Here is a 24,066-nt window from a genome sequence, read left to right as displayed (position 1 = left end):
TATCCCCCCCCCCAAAAAAAACCCAGCTACGATCCGAGTTGAGAAAAAAGAATAACTTGATTGCATTTCAAGCTGGTGATGTGCACACAGCCAGATTTTTTTTATAAACTGGTGCAGAAAGAAGCAAAGCCCACCATGTATACCTGAAGGAGCATCTCCACCTCCATCATTCTGCCCAGACACTGAGGTACAGTTCCAAGGGCCTTCTGGTGGTTCCCTCCCTGCGAGAAGTGAGGTTACAGGGAACCAGGCAGAGGGTCTCCTCGGTAGTGGTGCCCACCCTGTGGAACATCCTCCCATCAGATGTCAAGGAAATAATTAAAAAAAACTATCTGACTTTTAGAAGACATTTGAAGGCAATCCTGTTTAGGGGAGTTTTTTTTAGGGGAGTCTGATGTTTTATTGTGCTTTTAATTCTGTTGGGAGCCGCCCAGAGTGGCTGGGGAAACCCAGCCAGATGGGTGGGGTATAAATATATTGTTGTTGTTGTTGTTGTTGTTGTTGTTGTTGTTGTTGTTATTATTATTATTATTGCTTCCTAGACTTCCTCTGAAGAGTTCTACCATACCTTCAACATCAGACTTAACTGGTACCATGCTTGCACAGCAGTTCAAAAGCAAAAGATATTTGCAACCTTATTTAAGGCTCAAGCCACCGTTAATCTGTGCTGAAGCAACATTCCTAGTTTATGCTCCCCTATGGAGCTGTCCATCTTGAACACATCCCAGTCACCAGGAGCAGAACACCTGGAGGGATGGCTAAGGGTAGGCAGATGAATATTGGGAGATTTAAAATCATTCCAACACCACACTAAATGGGAATATTTCAGGATGGAAGCAAGGGGAAACAACACTTTCTCTAGTCCAGAGATCTGCTGCTCATTCTATAGCAATAAAACACTTGCTCTAATTTTTTCCTCCATCTCTAACGCCTTCCATATCTCCCTCTCCCCATCACTCTCTGCATGCCCCAAATGGTGCTACAAGGCTTCTGTTCCAAGCGAACTGGGGACCTGAACCAGAATGTTCCTGGACAGAGGATACAACACTTTGGTGTAGGTCTCAGCTTGTAATGGCTGGATGGCACAGGAGATAATCGCCCACCTTGCTTGTAAAACCGTTTCCCATTATTGTTTTGTCTCTAGGAGGTCCTTTTGAGGACAAACACAATGAAGCCTGCAAGTTGCACTTTGCAATTAGAAAATTAAAAAGCCCTGTCTCAGAAAATGCATTTTCTAGGCCTTCTGCTTTCTGTGATACTCTGTAGGGGCTGAAATGTGAAAATTAAATAAAACTGTCTGACTGCCTTTTAGCTCAAAAGGCTTGTTTGGGTTGGGAAGACAAAAGGAAGTTCTATTCTCTGACATAGCCAAATGTTACAGAAATACTCAGTATTTTTTAGCTTTTCAGAAAGTGGCCAAGTCAGATTTCAGTGTCAAAGAACAAGATCAGGCCATGCTGTATACCGTGTTTCCCCTTTTTTAAGACGTAGTCAGAAAGTAAGCCATGGCAGCATTTTTTAGCATTAGTGAAATCTAAGACACCCCCCGAAAATAAGACATACCTCCATGCGAGACCGCCGAGCGCCCCAGCCAGCCAGAGGGGCCTGGAACCGGCTGCTGTTGCTGCAGCGAACGCATGGAGCGCCCTGCAGCGCCTGGCCTCTTCTTTTTTTCCCTTTTTTGGGGGGCTGCCCGAGGCCTGCCGCCCCGCCACCTGAACCGGCGGCTGCAGAGCGGAGCGCTCCGAAGCGCCGAGCGCTCGGAGCGCCCTGCAGCGCCTGGCTTCTTCTTTTGCGGGGGGGGGGGAGCTGCCCGAGACCTGCCGCCCCGCCGCAGTAACCGGCGGCTGCAGAGCGGAGCGCTCCGAAGCGCCGAGCGCTCGGAGCGCCCTGCAGCGCCTGGCTTCTTCTTTTGCGGGGGGGGGGGAAGAGCTGCCCGAGACCTGCCGCCCCGCCGCAGTAACCGGCGGCTGCAGAGCGGAGCGCTCCGAAGCGCCGAGCGCTCGGAGCGCCCTGCAGCGCCTGGCTTCTTCTTTTGCGGGGGGGGGGGGGGGAGAGAGAGCTGCCCGAGACCTGCCGCCCCGCCGCAGTAACCGGCGGCTGCAGAGCGGAGCGCTCCGAAGCGCCGAGCACTCGGAGCGCCCTGCAGCGCCTGGCTTCTTCTTTTGCGGGGGGGGGAGAGCTGCCCGAGACCTGCCGCCCCGCCGCAGTAACCGGCGGCTGCAGAGCGGAGCGCTCCGAAGCGCCGAGCGCTCGGAGCGCCCTGCAGCGCCTGGCTTCTTCTTTTGCGGGGGGGGGAAGAGCTGCCCGAGACCTGCCGCCCCGCCGCAGTAACCGGCGGCTGCAGAGCGGAGCGCTCCGAAGCGCCGAGCGCTCGGAGCGCCCTGCAGCGCCTGGCTTCTTCTTTTGCGGGGGAGAGCTGCCCGAGGCCTGCCCCCCGCTGCCGGAACCGGCGGTCTGCAGCGCCGAGTGCCTGGAGCGCCCAGCAGCGCTGGGCGGAGCGCCGAGCCAGCAGCCTGCCGTCTCGGTGCCGCGCCGAGCGCCCAGCAGCACCCCGAGCCAAGGAGGCCTTAAGGTACAAGACATCCCCTGAAAATAAGACACCGTGTGTTTTTTTGAGTAAAAAAAGTTATAAGACGGTGTCTTAAAAAAGGGGAAACACGGTATATGCACTCTGTGCTAAAATAATTAAAATTCTGTCCCCCCAAAATGTGACTATTATGACCTTGTACAGTGGAACCTCGGTTTATGAACACCTCGGTTTATGAATTTTCGGTTTATGAACGCCACGGACCCATCTGGAACGGATTAATTCATTTTCCATTACTTTCAATGGGAAAGTTTGCTTCAGTTTATGAACGCTTCAGTTTATGAACAGACTTCCGGAACCAATTACACCCATGCTTCAGTTTATGAACGCTTCAGTTTAAGTACTCTGCGGACCCATCTGGAACGGATTAATCCACTTTCCATTACTTTCAATGGGAAAGTTCGCTTCAGTTTATGAACACTTCAGTTTAAGTACCCCTGGAACAGATTAATCCACTTTCCATTACTTTCAATGGGAAAGTTCGCTTCAGTTTATGAACGCTTCAGTTTATGAACAGACTTCCAGAACCAATTGTGTTCATAAACCGAGGTACCACTGTAGATGGAACCAGCATACATATCCCCCCCTATTTTGCACAAATCATCCTGCATTTTAAATTTATTTTGCCCAATTTATTTATGGTTCAGCTAGTCATGGCAAAAGCCATACACATTTCTAAACACCATCCTTTGACCTCCTAGATCTGATACTTAGTAATTTCCTCTGTTGTGATTTCAGTAAGTATCACCCACAGGCTTTGAAAGCACCCCTTTCTCAGCCATGAGCTCTAGGAGCCTCATTTAAAGAACAACAATAAAAAAGAATAGGAAGCTGAGTCTATGTTGAATCCTGTGCCCAATGGAGCCCACACATTTCCTGCAACCCTGCAGAAAATAAGAGTCTTGTACCCTAAATATATTTTTCTGTACGGGAAAATTGCCTACCACATCCAGGGATCTCTCTCCACGGCTGAATGTTGATGCCTCGAGCTTGGCACTGCTGGGAATAACTCTGCAGCAACTCGCAGAGAGTCTTGTGGCTGTCTTTGCTTGCGCACATGTCCCTCACACAGTTTTCCATGTGGAGCCGAGCATCTTCTGGGCTGTTACAGTGTTTAAACGGCCCGTTCACATCGCTTATAATTCCACAGCGGGCCTTCGATTCGAACTTGGCTACTTCAGTCTCGTTGCACTTAGACAGAGCCCCAACTGCTCTGCAGTAGAACGGAGAGCTCTCATGCACCCAGCTGTTTCCAAACACGCGAGCATTCTTAACCAGAGTACCATTGGGGGTCCTGAAGTCATCGAGGCGGTTCCCGTTGAAATCTCCACCGAGGCCGCAAAGGGAGCCGGAATAAGTCTCGGGGAGAGAAACAGACACGTAGAAAACCCAGTCGTAGGAGAGAGAGAGGCCAAAATCAGTCTCAACGATGACAAAGCGGCCAGAGACGCTGCAATAGGCGTTGAGTTTCCCTGATGCGAGGGTGACAGGCAGGTTCATCAGGTACCCATTTACCTAGGACAAAAATGGGGATGCGAACATTCTGTGACATGTGTATGTCAGGTCAAGGGTTTAAGCTTGCCAGCAATGCATTTGTTATTTATTTATTTATTTATTAACAGCATTTCAAAAGGTTGCCACACAACAGGAATTCTCTGGGCAGTTCTCAATTTCTTTTAAAAAGGTACAATCAAACCATACAAATACAAATACCGCATTAAATTAGGTGGCAGGGAAACAGAGCCTTCCAGGTTAGCCTCATTGAATGAAGATGGTACCCTGGACAATCATCAATAGGCATTAAGTATGTATACAGTCATACCTTGGTTGTTGAACTCCTTGTTACTTAGATGTTTTGGCTCCCGAACACCGCAAACCTGGAAGCAAGTTTGCAAGCATTTTTTGGAAGCTGAACATCCAATGTGGCTTCTGCGGCTTCTGACTGAGTGCAGGAAGCTCTTGCAACCAATCGGAAGTTGCGCCTTGGTTTTCGAACCGTTCCAGGAGTCGAACGGACTCCCAGAACGGATTAAGTTCCACAACCAAGGTACGGCTGTATATTATGTAGAAGGCAGATAGAAATAAGTTCTTCTCCCTCTCTCATAACACTAGAATTTGTAGGCATCCAATGAATGTTGAAAGATTGGGTGCCGACCCAAACTGATAGCCATCACTATATCTTGTCAAAGCAAATCCCAAAGCTTTATCTATGTGCCTTGTGAAGAATACTTACTTTTTGTCTGTCTTGAATGTCCCAGGTTCTAGTATGATGAGCCCTTTGCATCCTACATTTGGGGCAGAAAGGGGCCCAGAGAAGCAAGAGATAACCTAGCAAAGCCATTTTTAGAAGACATCTGAAGGCAGCCCTGTTTAGGGAGGCTTTTAATGTTTAATAGATTATTGTATTGTATTTTTCTGTTGGAAGCTGCCCAGAATGGCTGGGGAAGCCCAGCCAGATGGGCGAGGTATAAATAATAAATTATTATTATTATTATTATTATTATTATTATTATTATTATTATTATTATTATACCACCTGTATTTTGTCTTCCTGTCCTGCTTCTATAATAATTTGCTCCCCATAGATATCGAGCTCCAACTGCTTCACTGTCGTCATCTCAAGGGAGGCCTTGTGCGTATTCAGCACTTTGATTGTGAAACCCGGAAGCTTTCCTGGGGGGCCACAGTAGGTAGTCAGGGTGTATTTGCAGGCACCTTGGAAACCATAAATGTGATTATCATATGTGATGTAGCGAGAATGGCTGTATATCCACATGGTGGCGTTTTTCATGGGGTAACAGCCCCGTTTCTCATCCACAACTCTGCATATTTCCAGAGGCCTGCAAGCATGTTCCTGGCATTCCATGTGGTGCGCAGGCCGCTTGCAGGAACACTTCTTGCTGCAAGTGTCCGTCAGGATCACTTCCTCTCCCAGCTGGTAATAGCGACCATCCAGCATGCAGCCACACATCCTCCGGGGCACACACACCCCGGAGTGAAGAACATAGCCTTCTCGGCAGAAGCAGCCTGCCACACAGGGCTTTGTGCAATGGGAGGGTGCATTGAGGTTGGCACAAGTGGCTGGGCAGGCAGGCCCACAGAAGTCGTAATACTGGTTGAATGGACAGGTAAAACCTGTGGGGGAGAAAAACATGAAATGCTTTGGAAGCGGTCAGGCTCAGACTTAGCATATCAAGGCAAAGTCCTGGTAAGGTCTTTGTTTTTTTGCATTTGTATCAGTCAAACATTTTGGTGCACAGATCATCATGGTTCCTACAGGAGGCAAAGGTAAATTATGTTCAAGAAGTTAGCCACAATACATCACCTTAATTTGCCTAATCTGGTGCCCTCCAGATGTTTGGGAATGCAGGTTCCACCAGCCCCAGTCAGCATGGCCAATAGTCCGGGATGATGGGAGCTGTAGTCCCAAATATATGGTGGGCTGATCTTGATTATGAGACTCTCAGCAGCTTTGACAGAGATATCAAGAATATTACAGAGGTGCCTCGCAAGACGAATGCCCTGTAAGACGAATTTTTCGCTTAACAAAGAGATTTTTCGAGCAGAGGTTGCCTTGCAAGATGAATTCGTTTTGTGAAAAAATCGTCTAGTGAATCGTGGTTTCCCATAGGAATGCATTGGAATTCAATTAATGCGTTCCTATGGGGGAAAGAATTCAGTGCATTTCTATGGGATTCGCTAGACGAATTTTTCGTTATACGAATTGACCTCTGGAACGAATTAAATTCATCTAGCGAGGCACCACTGCACATTGATATGCATACTGCATGCATGTCAGGTGCATATTATTGTTCTATAAACACACAGCTATTAGTAATGATTATTCTTCCCCTCTTTTCTATTTAGTGCACACACAGAATGGTTGAATCTCTGTGTAGGAGAGAACCTGCTTGGGGTCCTTATGACTCACAGCAGTAGCACCAGGAACAACTTAGAAACCATCTTGTATTGTCTACAGGAGGATAAACAATGGGGTGCCCTCCAGATGTGGGCTCTCCTTCCTTGGAGGTTTTTAAGCAGAGGTTGGATGGCCACCTGTCATGGATGCTTTAGCTGAGATTCCTGCACAGCAGAGAATTGGACTAGGTGACTCTTGGGGTCCCTTCCAACTCTATGTTTCTGTGTTGTTGGACTACAACTCCCATCACCACCAACCACTGGTGATGCTAGCTGGGGCTGATACTGGTAGGAGCTGGAGTCCAACAACATCTAGATCAGGCATCCTCAAACTTCGGCCCTCCAGATGTTTTGGACTACAATTCCCATCATCCCTGACCACTGGTGTCTGTTAGCTAGGGATCATGGGAGTTGTAGGCCAAAACATCTGGAGGGCCGCAGTTTGGGGATGCCTGATCTAGATGGAACCACATGCTGCTTAGTGACAGCTGTATGGTGACTGGCAGGAGTTTAGACTGAAATCTTTCCCAGCTGCAGCTGGAGAAACTGGGGCTTTCTGCATGTGGAACATATGCTCCACAATGACTGAGCCTTCCCCCAGCAAAAACCGATGGCAGACTTGAACCAGAGATTCTGGCAAGGTGTCCAGGCATCTTACTGGGGAAGCTCTCAGGCAGAAGTAGTTATTGGTCTAATGTGCGAGCACTTCAACATGAAAGCAAATACCCCTTTTTGCTTACTGCATCCAATCTCCCAACGCCAGTTTGTCACCTTCACACCAATAATGGTGCACATCTCGTCATAGGCTTCAATGGCTCCACATAGCATGCGGTTGGCCTGTCCATACTGGCAGAGGTCATAAACACAGGACTCATAATAAGGGTCGGGGCTTCTGTGCCAATGGCACTCGGAGAAAGGCCCAGGATCGCTGATTAGGATAGCACACTTCCGCTCAAACACATGTTGTTTGGGACATGGATGAAGAAGCCCAGTGTCGTTCTGACACCTAAAAGAATCATGGGAAGAGCAAGGCTGGATCCAGGCACATCCAAGAAGCGTTTCAGTCTAAAGCGTTGTAAATTTAAATAGGGAAAACAGGTAGGGGAAAACAGGACTCCATCTCGCCATCTGGTGGCACAATGTTATATCGCATATACAACGCATATAAATCGCTTTATCAAGAATCGCGCCAAGACTGAAGGAGAACTAGCTGTTTATTAATTGAAATATTTTGCACCACTCTGGTTAAAATGTTAACGGAAAGGTGGTTTATAATGTATGTTACACTGTATATCCATGTGAAACAATCAGGAAAACCAGTTAAACTAATATCACCATTTAAATGACAAATCACAATCATATCAGAAAGTTCTTCTGAACAAAAATGTGCTTGCCCTTGCTAAATATGATGGATACTCTGAAGATATTTGAAATTCACCCTCTTGCCAAATTCTGCCGTTTCACATTTTGAATAATCCACGATATCAAAACATCCTCTGGTGGCCATTGGGGCACGGAGGAACCACAGATGGGAGCTGGATGGGAGCTCACCAGAGGGTTTCTCGATCTTCTCTCATCTTAGGGGAAGACAATACATCAACAGCCTCTCTAGCGGCAATTGGAGGGGGGGGCTGCCTTGTGGGAGAACTGCTTATCTTCTGTCACCTTTGCTGATAAGGTTGGGCAGTTGTGCTTCCCTAAGAAAGGGTTTCATACAAGACTGGCTCCATGTTTTTTGCTGCCTGAGGCAAAAAAAAAAAAAAAGCTCCCCCACAATTCCATGCACAGAATCTCAATGGACTAGTGCAGGCATAGGCGACCTTGGCTCTCCAGATGTTTTGGAACTACAGCTCCCATGATCCCTGACCACTGGCCCTGTTAGCTAGGGATCATGGGAGTTGTAGTTCCAAAACATCTGGAGAGCCAAGGTTGCCTATGCCTGGACTAGTGGTTGAATCTTACTTAAACACGCAGCATCTGAGGCCAGCAGGCTATTTTACAAGGTGAGGAGCAGGCTGTATGAAAACACCATGGCATCTCCTGTCTAAGCTGGTTGATTCAACTCTGCCTTATGGCAGGACCAGCCCTGTTTGCATGGACTATAGGTCACAGGAGAACAGAGCAGGTTCCATTTTAGCTCTGGGAGGAAGAGAATACGCCTACCACTTGGGGCTGGTGTTTGATATCCAGGCATTCCCAAACTCTGCATCACTCAGATCTGTCTCTCCACCGAGCAGGACTTTATCATCAGTGGCATCACCGTTGAAATTTCCACATATTCCGCACAGCTGATGCTGGTACTCTGGGCCCACACGGATGAACAAACTGCTGGCCCCATTGAACTGGATCTCTAAGTTGGCTTTCGTTCTTACGACCACCATGTGCCTCAGTCTGAAGATCAGAGCAATGGATCCAACATGGGCTGGCAACTGGGTCCTTCTGCCGTTAACCTGTATATTAAAGGGGGGAGGGGAAGAAAAGCAGTTTCTGTAGTACTAGCTTTGTTTTTCCTGAAGGGTTGGCTGTGTTGCTAACAGTAAGGCGGGGGTGGGGGGCTTTTCAGTGCTCATTTCTTCTCTTTCCAAAATAGATTTTTATCTAGAACAATTGCAATGGCAGTAATAAAGAGTCCACTTGTGATATACCAGTGTTCAGTGCTCAGACGTCGTTCCGGTAATCTGACGTTTCGTCGCTAAAGAGATTAGTCATCGAGCTTTGTAGTAAATAATATATGTACAAGAAAAGACAGTATGTAAACGACTTAAAGCAGGGATATATCTGTTTCATTCTGTGCGTTTCCATCGGGAGGAGCATAGAAAGAGGACAGTGTCCTTCAGTTTGTTATACCTCCTGTTTAATAGATTTCCAAAATCTTTTTGGGAAAAAGAAGAAATGAGCACCGAACCACTGATATATTACAAGAGAACTCTTTATTTACTGTGTTTGCTATTGTTTAAGATAAAACCTATTTTGGGGGGGGGGAAACTAATTCTGCCATTTTTATGGATGCTTGTTGTTTGTTTACAGATAGTGGCCTTGTGTCAATATTATCTTGTGTCGATTGCAATAGTCATTGTTGTTGTTTAGTCATTTAGTCGTGTCCGACTCTTCGTGACCCCATGGATTGTATCACCACCCTGTTCATTGTTTTATTGCCTGGTAACCAGTCATGTTCAACAGAGGGTAGCTCAGTAGGCACTGCCACACCAACCTCAGCCACCACCACCCCAGCTGCCTACCTTAATTACAACAAGACAATGCCAGCCAACCACCTCTGCTTTAGTCTGTTTTGCTCCGGCTGCACAGCAGGAATCAGGGTGGGGGCCAAACTAGCATTAGTTGTTTCCTCCTATCATTGGTTCTAACTCTGCCTACCATTGTCCGGCCCCCTACCAGTTGCAATGGACCCCAGCCCCCACTGGCCACACACCCTCCAGTTCCAAATCCAACATCAGGTCCATCCATGGCCCTGCCGACTAAATCAACACAAGCTTGCAAGCCTGATAACAATGAGCATCCCGCCTCAACTCACATGGGCAGCTTTGCCTCGCTCTAGGATGATGTGGAAACTCGAGTGGCTGGTGAGGAGCCAGATTTCTACTCGGTAAACAAAGGATATGGTGGGTTTCCAGAAATGCCTGTTGGCAGCCATAACCCGGAAGGAGAAATCCAGGGAAGAGTTGCAAGTGTAAGAGACCTCATAGTCACAGCTGCCCTGGAAGTGCACCACCGCACCGTCAAAGGTGAAGTAGTGAGGGTCCCCCGTCACAACGCAGGTGGTCAGGAAACTCCGGCAGCCCCACTGTCCGTCCCTCAGGGCGCACTGCTGGTCCTGGTTGCATTTAGCTGCGAAACAACGGAAATTGCCCTGGGGGTCACAGATGCATTTTTTAGCACAGCCGGGCAGCCAGATATGGCCTCTAACCTGCATGAGGAAGACAAAGGGAAATGGCCATCATATAGTACTATAACTCCTCCAATATACCCACAGCTGCCCCAAGACATTTTCCTGCCTTAGGCAAAGGCGGCAGGGTAATAACGTGGGTAATATTAGGAAGCAGCCTTAAAGCAGAAGAGACTTCTTTAGCAGTCCTCTAGGATCTCAAGCCCAGGTGTTTCTCACATCCTGCTGCCTGGTCCCTTCCATACAGAAAGCAAGGGCTCCGCTCCTGATCTATAACACCTCCCAAATTACGCATTATTCGGGAAGCTTTTAATGTTTCATGTTTTGCTGTGTTCCTTTATATTTTGTTGGAGGCAGCTGCCCAGAATGGCTGGGGCGAATCAGTCAGATGAGTGGAGTGCAACAGACAAACAAACATTATGTTATAAGAATTTTAAGGTCTCAAATATAGAATAAATATTCATAAATGCACATATCTAAATATATGAACCATGTGTCTGAAATAGTATGGGAGAGCAATCCTGGAGCCATTTTGGCTCTCCCAATGACTTCAAATATTCCTCTGCAGTAAAGGAGGCAAATGGGGAAAGCCTTCCCACTGTCTTTTCACTTGCAAATCCCATGTTAAGGGCATATTTGTGTATGAATAGGGTGAACCTGTGACCTGGGTTCAGGAACTAAAGCAGGCATCCCCAAACTGCGGCCCTCCAGATGTTTTGGCCTACAACTCCCATGATCCCTAGCTAACAGGACCAGTGGTTGGGGAAGATGGGAATTGTAGTCCAAAACATCTGGAGGGCCGAAGTTTGGGGATGCCTGAACTAAAGTATTAACCACCATAAAAGAATGGCCAGGCTGTCCAGGTAATGCAATCAGTGACCATTACCAGGTATCCTGGCAGACAGGATTTCTGCTGTAGACCACCTCCTTCTGTGAGGTATGTAGGATGTTTTGGGGAGGTGGTCTTGGGCTACAGGGTGGGCAATTTCAAAAGCCTATAAAAGGGTTTGTGCACCATTGTTCAGGGTTCTCCTCCCTCCTGTGTGTGGTGAGTGGGGACCCTGTTGCAACAGTTCTTTGAATAAAGATCAGGCTTACTAGCCGCTTTGCTTCTCAATATACTCTGGTTGGCCTCTGTTATTTTCTATTACCGACAGGGAACCCACTTAAGGACTCTATACGGGCTCTGGAATACCTCCATAAGGGAAAGGGAGCAGTTTTTCTTATAACAATTATTATTATTATTATTATTACAACATTGGCTTTGACTGGAGTGGACAACCAGCTCACTTTGTAGTGGCGCCCATCATGCCTGCAGCCACACTGCTCAGGCAGGACGCACTCATTGCCATTCCAATAGTAACCGTCGTCACAGAAGCACCCTTCGGAGCAAGCAGAGGCAGAGACGTTCTGGAGCCAGGTCCCGAAACACAACTGATGCGAAGGACTGCCACAGAGCTTGTAGTGACTGTGTTGTGGGCACTGGAGATCTAGGGGTAAGGAAGAAGAAAATAATTTTCTGGCAAGTTTTGGATTTTTCTTTTTCGACCTCCTCCTGAACCGTTACAGAGGATTTCAGTCCTCCCCTACAGAGTACTTGGCAAAATGGTTTCTGCACTCCTGGCGTTAATGTTGGTTGCAGCTGTGGATCAGTTGCCAGTACGTTTCCGAGCACAATTCAAAGTATTGGTGCTGACCTTTAAAGCCCTAAACGAGCTCGGTCCTATATACCTGAAGGAGCGTCTCCACCCCCATCATTTAGCCCGGACACTTAGATCCAGCGCCGAGGGCCTTCTGGCAGTTCCCTCACTGCGAGAAGCAAAGCTACAGGGAACCAGGCAGAGGGACTTCTCGGTAGTGGCGCCTGCCCTGTGGAACGCCCTCCCATCAGAGGTCAAGGAGATAAACAACTACCTGACATTTAGAAAACACCTAAAGGCAGCCCTGTTTAGGGAAGTTTTTAATCTGTGATATTTTAATGTATTTTAATCTTTGTTGGAAGCTGCCCAGAGTGGTGGGGGAAACGCAGCCAGATGGGCGGGGTATAAATAATAATAAATAATAAATAATAATAATAATCAATTAATATAGAAGAATGTTGTGTGGATAAGCCCACTGCTAATGTACTATTTGTGCATCGGTAACATTTTGCAACACAACAGCAGCAACTACCACCTGCCTGGAGTAGCTCAGAGTTTCAACATTAAATAAACCAAATTTTAACACAAGACAGTTTTCAGAGATAAGGTGTTGGAGAATTTCAACTCCCTCTCCAAGGATATGAGTCCCCATCACACACACACTTTGTCACCCATTCTTTTAATGGAAAGTGTGCGTTAAGATGCACATAGTAGTGAAAATAACATATAAAGTGCACTATATGAGTTGCTTTGCAAAAATGGGTCTATTGGGTAAAATACAGCACAAAAATGTGTATATTGTGGGGAAGTGTGCAATTACATTTTTGCAGGTTTTCATGAGCATTTTTTTCACAAACCATTGCAAAAATGTGGAGAACTGAACTGAAGACTGGGGAAAATGAGGAACGATGAGAAACCAACACCGACAGATTTCTCCGCTTCAAGTGTAACACAGCTCCAAGATACGTACTGCAGAAAGTATCGTTCCTCCAAGCTGAGATTCTCAGGTTTTCTCTCTGGCAGGCTGTGGCGTACTTCTGAATGGACTGGCACAGGACTCTTCTTTCCCCTGGGGAGGCACAGAGGTCAAATATACAATCAGACAGATAGGGCTCAGGGCTAATTTCAGACTGACAAGCAGCAAAGGGCCCAGTGGGGTTCTGGATGATCCAACATTCGCATTTTGCCTGGAGGATCTGCTTCTGCTCCAGGCACTGAGGGTAGGGGTCAGCAGAGCCACCGTCACAGCCCGGCACAGTCTCAGATTTCCAACCCGCCGCGAAGTAGGAGACATTCTTCCCCAAGGAGCCGTCTTGCATCATAAAGTCATCCGCGGCAGCTCCATTGAAGTTGCCACAAAGCCCGCGGGTACGGCCCGTGTATTCGGCAGGGATGGTGACAAAAAGGCTGTGGGCCAGGTCAAAGCTCACTGCCAGGCCAAACTTCGCTCTCAGTGTTGTGTACACTCCATGCTGATAAATGACAGCTTCTCCTTGATTAACACTGGCTGGAAGGTTTGCAGTTATCCCATCAATCTGATTGAAGGAAGCAAAAAGTCAGAGACTGGTTAATCTGAAGGGTTACCTTCTCTTCCGCAACAAGGCTTCTGGGTGGTAAAGTTACTTTGGCCCTTAAGAAACCACTCCTGTTCTCCTTACTTCACAACAAAGTCCAGGAGTTGAGTGTAGAGTTTTCAATGTGCAAATTTGATGCAAATTGGTGCCCCCACTTTTAGTGATGCATTTCATGTGGTGCTTAAGCGGCCACGCTAAGGACAACTCCAAAATCACAATTGTCCGGGAATCTTTACTAATCTGGCCTTGGTGAGATTGGGTAGCTTACCTGGACATCAAGAGACTCATTGATGTGACTTTGCCTTGACTAGGCTTGGTTCCAGGGTCTCTTGTTGACTAGTTTCCTGTTTCATTGAGGTCTCTCCTTGACTTCTGCATGAGTCTCATACCTGCTTTGCTCTGACTCTGCATCTTAGCTCCTGTTGCAAAATAATCCTTGCCTAACTATGAGCCAACCTGATTGCTCCCTCAGTACATTCTTCCCCAACCTGGAGCCCTCCAGCTTCCCCCCCCCCCTTTTTTTTGAGTACAGCTCCCTTCAGCCCCAGCCAGGATGGCCGATGGCTAGAAATGATAGAATTTGCAGCCCAAGATATCTAGAGGGCACCAGGTTGGGCAAGCCTGCCTTAAATGTTCACATGATAACAGAAATCGCTAGTTTAAAGGTGAGTGAAAGTCCAGAGGTAGTATTATTATCAATTTATGATACAATGGAAGGTTCGCAGGCTATGAAGGACTTGCTTACAAATTTATTGACAACTGCACGAATTATTATAGCTAGGAAGTGAAAGGGCAAGCAGAATATAAAGTGGAAGAATAGTGTAGGATAAAGCTATTAACGATAAATTAACATGTGCCATTAAGGTAAGATGGGGAATATGCAGGAGAAATGATTTTGAGGAGATATGGGGGGTGTTTGTAGAATTTGTACTGTTAAAACAGAATGGGGTCAAACCAGGCATCCCCAAACTGCGGCCCTCCAGATGTTTCGGCCTACAACTCCCATGATCCCTAGCTAACAGGACCAGTGCTCGGGGAAGATGGGAATTGTAGTCCAAAACATCTGGAGGGCCAAAGTTTGGAGGTGCCTGGGTCAAACCATCGCAAGAGGTGTTGAAATTTTGGGAGTTTGGATAGTTACAATGGAATGATCTCAGTGGTGGGGTGCACATTTTTATTCTTTTTTATTTGTGATTATTACTTTGTCAAAATAAAATAAAATAAATTCATATGCCCCTGGCTATGTCAGTTCTCTTCTGGCGTTGCCCTGCTTCTTCTTCATCCTTAAAACCCCTCCCCACGCCCCGTTTCTCTGAATTTTGTACCTGCATCTCATCTCGCTACCAATCATAGCCCCAGATTCTTCACAAGAGCGGCTGAACCTTACCTCCACAGTTTGGTGTACATGTGGGCAATCAGTGAGCCACATGTGGCCCTCTTGACCTGCCCTCCTGGGTGGTCCCTCTGCTATCACTATCTTTACCCATTGGGGGGGGGGGCTAACAAATTTGCTGCTCTGCCACAGTATAAGCCATGGAACTTCAGCCACTGCAGGCGATTCTGCAAATATGCCACTAAGACTGCCTCCCAGTGGGGCTGACTGCACCCCCATTGTATTCTTCTGCACCACAGCACGGAGATTCTTTGTAACTGAAAAAAGTTGGCCGTCACCAATGCAACCCTTGCTTTCAAAGGGGATTCTCTCACCCTGCCAACGTGGGGCAGGCACTGGCAGAGGAAGAGGAATGCGGGCAGTGCGCCACATCCCTGGGATGCGCGCAAGCCCTCCCACTGCCTGCTCTCCGCCCCCCCCCCCCCGGTGCCGGAGCATGAAGTTCTGCCACTGGGGGCGGGTCTTCTCCTCCCCTTCCCCCTACATGGCAGGGAAAGCCTGTATGCAGCTCCTTAGTGCAGCCCCACTACTGCCAATGCTGCAGGAGCAAAAAGGCTGCTTGCCCCCCGCTTCAGAGCTTTCCCCCATGCTTTTTACCTTGACAGTTCCCTGGCGTTTGTTCTGCAGATGTATTTGATGGGTGCCCACTTGCACAAACACCTCTGAGGTCACAGACAAAGATCTGTTGTGCAGCTTCTCGTTCTTAACCTCAACCCTGAAGAAGGGTAAAGATGTGTTTGCCGCACACAGCTCTGCAAATATGTACTTGCAGGTGCCCTGGAAGTCATAATGCCGCCCATCAAATGTAGTGTAGTGGAGATGCCCCGAAGCCCAACAAGTTCCACTTAGCAGCTTGTGGCACCCATAAACGCCTTTGCGAATGCCGCAGAACTCTCCAGGACCACAGGATGAGAGGGTGCACGTGACGGCATGGGTGGTGCTATCGCAGCGGCAAAAGCTACTGCACTTTTCTCCTTGCCAGAAGGTTTCCTCAGTCAGGTAGTATCTTCCGCCGTGAGTGCAGCCGCACTGCTGGCGAGGCACACACTCGGTGCCACTCTGCACGAAGCCAGGGTTGCACTGACACCCTTCGACACACCCAGTCCGGCAACTGGAGGGCACAGCTGGGTGGGTGCAAGAAGGAGGGCAGGAAGGTCCACAGAGCTCATAGTGGCTGTTGGCAGGGCAGAGCAACTCTGAAACAAGCACAAACAAAAAGATATTGAGAATGCAAAAGTGCAGCTCCTTCAACACTGTAGAGGAGACGGACTTCCGGGAAGGAGCTAAGCAGGTCAGTCGCAGCTTTCGGAGCTCCCCGAAAGTTGTAATTAAGTGGCGAATAATTATGACAGAGTTATCTGTTGTTCTTATCTCCACGGACAGAGATAACAAGCTGATGAGGGATAGAGAAATCCTTTCAGAAGGATGCATGAACCAGGAGAGAGGTGAAATTACAGCATTTGCTGAAGCACTGCTTATGGCACTGGAGATGAATCTCTAGGGGAAAGACCAGCTCTTATCTTTAATTACATTTGAAACTATTACAAACCACTAAAGTAATTAAAGAAACTATTCTGGTGTCAGTAAATATGTCAAAACTGTAGAGGAGTCGATTGCAATGGGCACCTTGGCAGATACAACTTTTTTGTTTTTTTAAAGGAGAATTGCAGAGCAGACCTCAGTGGTGAACTTTGTTTTGGTGCTGGGGCTTTAGCAGGCACTGATGCTGTTTTTGCCAGCCTTAATTTCTCAGTCCCAACCTCACCCCCCTACCTTATAGGACTGTTGCAAGGATGAGTGAGAAAATGTGTTCAAAGTTCTTTGAATACACTAAAGCAGTGATTCTTAAAAAAAATAAATCTCCTTCTGTAAACCAGTTGAAAAAATTGCTGGGGGATCCCAATGGGATATTTAATAAGCTTTTCTTTCTCATTCTAGAAATCATAACATCATAGCTGCCAAGTTATCCCTTTTTTACAGGGATTTTCCCTTATGCTGAATAGGCTTCCTCGCGAGAAAAGGGAAAACTTGGCAGCTATGCATAACATAACTTGTAGCCTTGTCTTTAACTGACATCTCTTTTTTAAAAAAAGAAGAAGTAGTAGTAAATGGACCGTGCCTGCAACATATTATGACAATCATTGGCCCCAGGCTGGGGCCTTATTAGCCTGTTCAATAATCCAGCCCTAAAAGATCTCAACTGTCAGAAATAATAAATCAAGTGCCTAGCCCAAAACATATATTCTTGACAGTTCTGCAACCGTTTTTTTGTGAGCCACCTGAATAGAGTTCGCAGGCCACAGTCTGAGAGCCACTGCTCTAAAACACTGTGACCAGTATTGCTATTGCAGTTCACATGCCAGTTGGCAATCCCTTACCACACCCAGTGATCTCTCTCCAGGGCTTAATGGTGGCTCCGTGAATTTGGCACTGCTGGGCGTATGTGCCCAGGACCTCGCACAAATTGCTGCCGTTCGTGACACACATATCCTTCACGCAGCTCTCGAAGTAGACCTGAGCCACATCGGGGTCACTGCAGAGTCTAAATGGCCCATCTGGATCGCGGATGATTCCGCAGGAGCTCACAGAGGAATACCGGTCTAGCAGGTCTTTGTCACAGTGTGGCGGAAACCCAACCGCTGTGCAGTGGAAAGGTGAGGTGGCCTCCTTCCAGCTATTGCTAAAAGCGACAGCATCCAGAAGCACAGTGCCATCGGGGCTTTTGAAGTCGTCGCTCCGGTTCCCATTGAAGTCTCCACTGAGGCCGCAGAGCAGTCCGGAATAGGACTTGGGGACAGAAAATGACACATAGTAGGACCAGTCGTAAGAGACAAAGAGGCCAAAATCGGTCTGGATGATGGCAGAGAAGCCACTATAGTAGCCATAGATCTTCCCGTTTCCAAAGTCGAAAGGCAGCTGGAGGAGGATGCCATTCAGCTAAATGGAAAGAAAGGCAGGGAGATGTCTTTCTCAAACCATTATGGCGGCATTCACATCCCCATTTAAGTAAAAATAATAATAAATTTTTATTTATACCCCGCCCTCCCCAGTCAAAACCGGGCTCAGGGCGGCCAACACCAATAAAATTACAATAAGACATAAAAGAAAAGAAAACAATTAATTAAAATACAGATTCAAATACAATATTAAAATTTAAAATGCAGCCTCATTTTAAGTAGTCCATAAATCCAAACCATGAGGGAGGAAAACACAGGGGTCAGACTGAATCCAACTCAAAGGCCAGGCGGAACAGCTCTGTCTTGCAGGCCCTGTGGAAAGATGACAAATCCCGCAGGGCCCTGGTCTCCTGTGAGAGAGCGTTCCACCAAATTGGGGCCAATACTGAAAAGGCCCTTGCCCTTATGGCTCAGGATCTCCAGAATATTGTTGTTTGTGGACCTTAAGGTCCTCCGCAAGGCATGCCAGGAGAGGTGGTCCTGTAGGTTCAAGGTTCCCAAGCTGCATAGGGCTTTAAAGGTCAAAACCAACACCTTAAACCTGATCCTGTACTCTACCGGGAGTCAGTGCAGCTGGTAAAGCACTGGATGAATGTGATCCCGTGGCCTCCTTAGCTGTGGCTGCAACCTGCGCCTCCATGGAAAAGGAGGCGTCGAAGGTTACACCCAAGCTCTTGACAGAAGGCACTGGCACTAATTGAGCCCCTGCAAGAGATGGGAGTTGACCCCCCAACCCCATGTAGTCCCGACCCAGCCAGAGGACCTCTGTCTTCGAAGGATTTAGCTTCAACCGGCTCCCACGTAGCCATCCAGCCACAGCTTCCAAGCACTTGGTCAGTGTGTCTGGCGCCGAGGCAGGGCAGCCGTCCATCAACAGATAGAGGTGGGTGTCATCAGCATATTGATGACAACCCAGCCCAAAACTCTGGACAATCTGGGCAAGGGGGCGCATAAAGATATTAAAAAGCATCAGGGAAAGGATTGCACCTTGCGGGACTCCACACACCAAGGAGTGCCGCAGTGACAACTCCATCCCTAGCGCCACCCTCCGCCCCCGACCTGAGATAAAGGAGCGCAGCCATTGTTGGACTGTGCCCTGAATCCCCACGTCAGCAAAGCGGTGGTCTAAAAGTTCATGATCGACCATATCAAAGGCTGCTGACAAATCTAAAAGAATCAGCAGCCCCGACCCACCTTGATCCAGCTGTCTATGGAGATCATCTGTTAAGGCGACCAGAGCCGTCTCGGTCCCATGACCAGGGCGAAAGCCGGACTGAAATAGATCTAGAGCTGATGTCTCATCCAGAAACCTACCAAGCTGTTCGGCAACCGCTCTCTGAATTATCTTACCCAGGTACGGAAGATTTGAAACCAGACGATAATTGGATAGATCTAAAGGATCTAGAGATGTTTTCTTTAAGAGCGGACGCACCACTGCTTCCTTCAACTCCTCTAGGAAAGTCCCTGTGCCAAGGGACAAGTTGATGATCTCACCCAGGGGGGCCCGTACCTCATCTGGACACGCTCTAATCAGCCTGGACGGGCACGGGTCAAGGGAGCAAGTGGTGGGCCTTCCAGCTCGGAGGAATCTGTCTACATCGGCAGGGAGTATCTGATCGAAGTGGTCCAATACTGGACTTGAAGACAGTCAAGGGGCCTCCAGTTCTGTTATTGTATCCAAATTGGCAGGGAGGACACGGCGGAGTATCAAGACTTTCTCCACAAAAAAAGCTCACAAATGCCTCACAGCTATGGGTAAAATTCGTATTTAAATCTGGCTGTTCCTCTAGGGTTGTTAGAGACCTAATTATTCTGAAAAGTTGTGCCGGGCGAGAGCTAGCGGATGCGATGGAAGCTGAGAAGTAAGACTTCTTTGCAGCTTTCACCGCCATCTCATAGGCTTTCAAAAGTGTCCAATAAGATGTTCTTGAGGCCTTTCCCAACTCAGTGCCCTCCAGACGTTGATGGACTCCAGCTCTCATCATCCCTGGCCATTGGCCATGCTGGCTGGGGCTGATGGTAGTTGGAGTTCAGCAACACTGTCCAGCCACAAATTCACCCATCACAAGTTCTGGGTGGGGCATGTGGTTTCAGACAACTTAATTGTGTTTTTAAAATGGGAGAAGTATGGAACTACGTAGAGGAGAGGCAGAACAAAATGTTGTAACAATACTTCAGCACACAGGGGAAACACAACACAGCCTAGATGGATACAGGCCATAGCTTCTCCATCTATACATACTTCACATGTAGAAGGTTTCAGTTCAATCCCTGGCATCTCCGAGTAGGGTTGACGTCCCGGAGAGCGTCTGCTTGTCACTACAGAGCATCCTTCCCAACTATGATGATCGTCAATCTTTTCGGAAGCCCTCCACCATCCATTACTTTTTTGGTAGTGGCAGTAACTCAGTGTTAGAAGATGCAGAGGATCCCAATTTCCACCCCCGCCATCTCCACCTAGGGCAGGTAGGGACTCCCAATCTCAAACCCTGGAGAGGCACTGCCAATCAGCATGCACGATACTGAGCCAGGTGGAATAGCAGTCTGACTCATTAAAAGCAGCTTCCAATGTTCCCAGAGGGAAATGGCTCTGTTGCAGCCCAGTCCTCCCCCCCCCATTTCCCAAACAAGTATAGTAGAGGTGCATGTGATTTGTCTATCAAAGCACTTTTTAAGCTGGTGCAGCATACATTCCTCAAGCCGAATTGTGGTTGGACGTAGCCAAGCCTACTTTAATGAGCAAACCACTTTATTGATTTCAATAATAATAATAAATTACTGATGTGGTTTTCTCTGCCCACATTTCTGTCAGATAGATTTGTGCTGCATATTAGTGGTTGGACCACAGAGTGCTCTTGGGGGATTACTGAATAGCAACCAATTTAACCCAGAGTTACATTCCTTCCACCACTTAACAAAAGGGTGCAGCACACTTACTTTACATATTAAGCAATCCAGAACATTCGAGAACTAAGCTGTTCGAAAACCAACTGTAACCCCCCCCCCCTGATTAATAAGCAAGTAAACATTTCAGTTGTGGATGTAATACCTTCTGAAGGTTTTACCATTGCACCATTTCTCACTGGCCAAACCTTGGCATCTTCAGAATTTGCTGGTTTAGTACATCCTAGCACAGCTACAATAAATAGCTAGAGCCAGTAGTTTTTTTCCTTGAAAAATGTTTAGGGGTACTCTCATTTTCCTACTGATATTGAAAAACAAAACAAAAAATGTTTAGGGGGTATGTGAACCCCTGCATCCCCCCCAGAAAAAAAGTACTGGCTAGATCCAAAATAAGACTAGTAAGTAAGATATTGTACCAGCCAAATAAGAGCCACCGGCTTAAGTTGCAACATGAATTCAAAAGTATAGGTGACAACCATTTGTAGCAAAGGGTCATTCATACGCAGGAGGAGGGTTTTATGTGTGCGCCCCCTGCTGATTCAGGATCCACATTTGCAAGAGAGCCAGGATGGACACCAGCCCTTGGACTGCACAATATTTGTATAGAAAGGCAGTGTCTAATTCAGATAGATGCTGGAGGTATAGTGCTGAAAACAACGTATCTTTTTTTTTTAAATGATTTTATTTATATGTTTTTTGGGAGGGGAGTAGGTTAAATGACTTTTACTTATAATCTTAATGTGCATTTTATTTTCTGTAAACTGCTTATAAGAATCCGGACCGTGAAAATCCAGAGTGAAAAGTCATTGAGTTTTTTGTTTTGTTTTGCTTTTGGCCAAAGTTGTTGATGTTCTTTTTTGCAAAATCACACACACACAAAAAATGATGCTTTTGAGCTACTCTTAAGGAAAACAAGTGAAAATGACACTACTGACATGGCTTGCCATACGACTAGACTTGCCTGGACACTGCTGCCGAATGCAGTATTCAGGATGGATCCGGGAAGTTCCAGACATATGGCAACCCTACGATCAACTAGTATACAAATACCATCAAATAAATAAAAAACACAATTAAGAACATGCATCCCGTTGAGCGTGACGACAGGGATCCAGGTCTGGATCTGCGTTCAGCCCGTGTTCCTCCTCCTCTGCCAAGCCTGCTCAAGAGTTTGTGCATCCAACCATTGACATCCTTCTCTGCCATGCAACACAAAATAATGCCAGGTGGAACCAGACAAGGAAAGAATATGGACAAGGTCCTTACCTGCACTTTGCCGTACTGACCAGCCGCTATGGCAATGTGCTCCCCATAGACATCTATCTCTACCAGACGTGCCCATGTTGCGGCCAAGGAGCCCCGGTGTTCGTTCTCCACTTTTATGGCGAAGTAAGGGAGGGCTCCCTGGGGGGCACAGTACTTGCTCAGCGTGTATTTGCACGTTCCCTCGTAGTCAAATGCGACCCCATCAAAAGTGATGTAATGGGGGTCCCCAAACATCCAGGAGTTGCCAAAGGTCGCCGGGTAACAGCCCAGCACGCCGCCCACAACTCTGCATGTTTCCAGAGCCCCACACTCATGCTTCTGGCACTCCATGGGGTGAGAAGGGCGCCTACAGGAGCATTTCTGGCTGCAGGTATCTGTCAGGATCACGTCATCTCCCACCTGGTAATACCGGCCGTTCAGAGTGCAGCCGCAATGGTCCAGGGGCACACAAGCTCCTCCGCTAAGAATGTAGCCTCTGTTGCAAAAGCAGCCCTCCCTGCAAGTAGGGGACGGGGAAGAAATTCCATTCAGTTCACATTTAGAGGCAGGAGCGTCAGCTTGGCACTGCAACCATGGGAGCCTGGGGCCGTGAGTGCCATGTAGCATGCACAGCCCTGGCACCAAAATTTGTGGGTGCCTGGCCCCTTCATGGAGAATTTTGTGGGTGCTCGGGCACCCAGGGCCCAAGGAAGTTGGCACCCATGTCTAGAGGCGAGTCCACCTAATTTGAACTACCAGTATCAAAACCGAAATTCCTGCAAATTTTGCACTGCAGTATTCCAGCCAATAATGTGTACAGAAATGCATATGCTTTTTATGAGTTTCAATTTTATACATTTCAATAATTTTACAATCATTTTAACATTTCAAAATGTGACTTCCTTCCCCCCTTTTTGCAGTTCCTTACATTTATTTTTGATATTTTCTGCATATCCAAATTAACTTAATTTGCTCATTTATTCATCTACTTTAAATGTATACTCTTATAAAACTGCAGGTTATTACAACAATCCTGCCAATGTTCTAATCTGTCTACAGTTTGTAAATATTAAATAAACCATTTCCATTCTTTTATTAAAAGTTTGTTAACTTGATTTCTTATTTTTCCGGTAAGTTTTGCATAGGGCCTTCTCGGTGGTGGCGCCTACCCTGTGGAACGCCCTCCCAACAGATGTCAAAAAGGAAAAAAACTACCAGACTTTTAGAAGACATCTGAAGGCAGCCCTGTTCAGGGAGGCTTTTAATGTTTAATAGATTATTGTGTTTTATTCTTCTGTTGGAAGCCACCCAGAGTGGCTGGGGAGACCCAGCCAAATGGGCGGGGTATAAATATTAATATATTATTATTATTATTATTATTATTATTATTATTATTATTATTTCTGCAGAAAGTTGCACATTCCACAAGTTTTTGTATCCATTCTTCTTTTGCTGGGACTTCTTCTTCTTTGCATTTTTTGGCATATGCTGAGGTAAAGTGTGCATAAAAATGCATACATTTGTGAAAATAAGATACAAAAAAATGCATTTTATTAGCGGGAATTACATTGCATAATTCTGTCTATTAGGGGAAATTGTACACAAATATGTGTCTATTGGGAGAAATTTGCAATAAAATGCTGATGGATTCTCTTGAGGACTTAAAAAAAATTCAAACTAAGAATGTAGAGAATGTGACTGGAAAACCAAAACTGATGGATTTGCCTGTCCTTACCTGCAAGGCTCGTTGCAATAAAGTGGGGCCGTGGAATCCAAGCAGCTGGCTGGGCAGGCAGTAGAGCAAGGCTCATAATGGCTGTTCTCTGGACAAGTGATTCCTGATGGAGAAAGGATGTATGAAGAGGGGTAGAGGAAATCAGTGCTGGCCCAAGACATTTTGCTTCCTGGAGAGGAGTGCAAACATACACACTCTATTAAGCC

General features: G+C 47.0%; 1 protein-coding gene across 1 annotated transcript in view; it reads right to left on the bottom strand.

Moving 5' to 3' along the window:
- The window catches only part of LOC118086739 (IgGFc-binding protein-like), a 56,511-nt gene extending 32,490 nt beyond the window's left edge, over nt 1-24,021 (bottom strand). Inside the window, exons 1-11 of the mRNA XM_035118732.2 lie at nt 23,861-24,021; nt 22,147-22,642; nt 17,398-17,956; nt 15,617-16,215; nt 13,023-13,587; nt 11,703-11,902; nt 10,041-10,433; nt 8,672-8,958; nt 7,249-7,514; nt 5,127-5,725; nt 3,535-4,105 (exon numbers count right to left, since the gene is read on the bottom strand). Coding sequence (XP_034974623.2) covers nt 3,535-4,105; nt 5,127-5,725; nt 7,249-7,514; nt 8,672-8,958; nt 10,041-10,433; nt 11,703-11,902; nt 13,023-13,587; nt 15,617-16,215; nt 17,398-17,956; nt 22,147-22,642; nt 23,861-24,021 — 4,696 coding nt within the window. The remainder of the gene's footprint in view (nt 1-3,534; nt 4,106-5,126; nt 5,726-7,248; nt 7,515-8,671; nt 8,959-10,040; nt 10,434-11,702; nt 11,903-13,022; nt 13,588-15,616; nt 16,216-17,397; nt 17,957-22,146; nt 22,643-23,860) is intronic.
- Nucleotides 24,022-24,066: the final 45 nt, after the last annotated feature.

This window comes from Zootoca vivipara, chromosome 6 (assembly GCF_963506605.1).
Source record: "Zootoca vivipara chromosome 6, rZooViv1.1, whole genome shotgun sequence".
NCBI lineage: Eukaryota > Metazoa > Chordata > Lepidosauria > Squamata > Lacertidae > Zootoca > Zootoca vivipara.
This window is presented reverse-complemented; position numbering and strand designations above follow the sequence as displayed.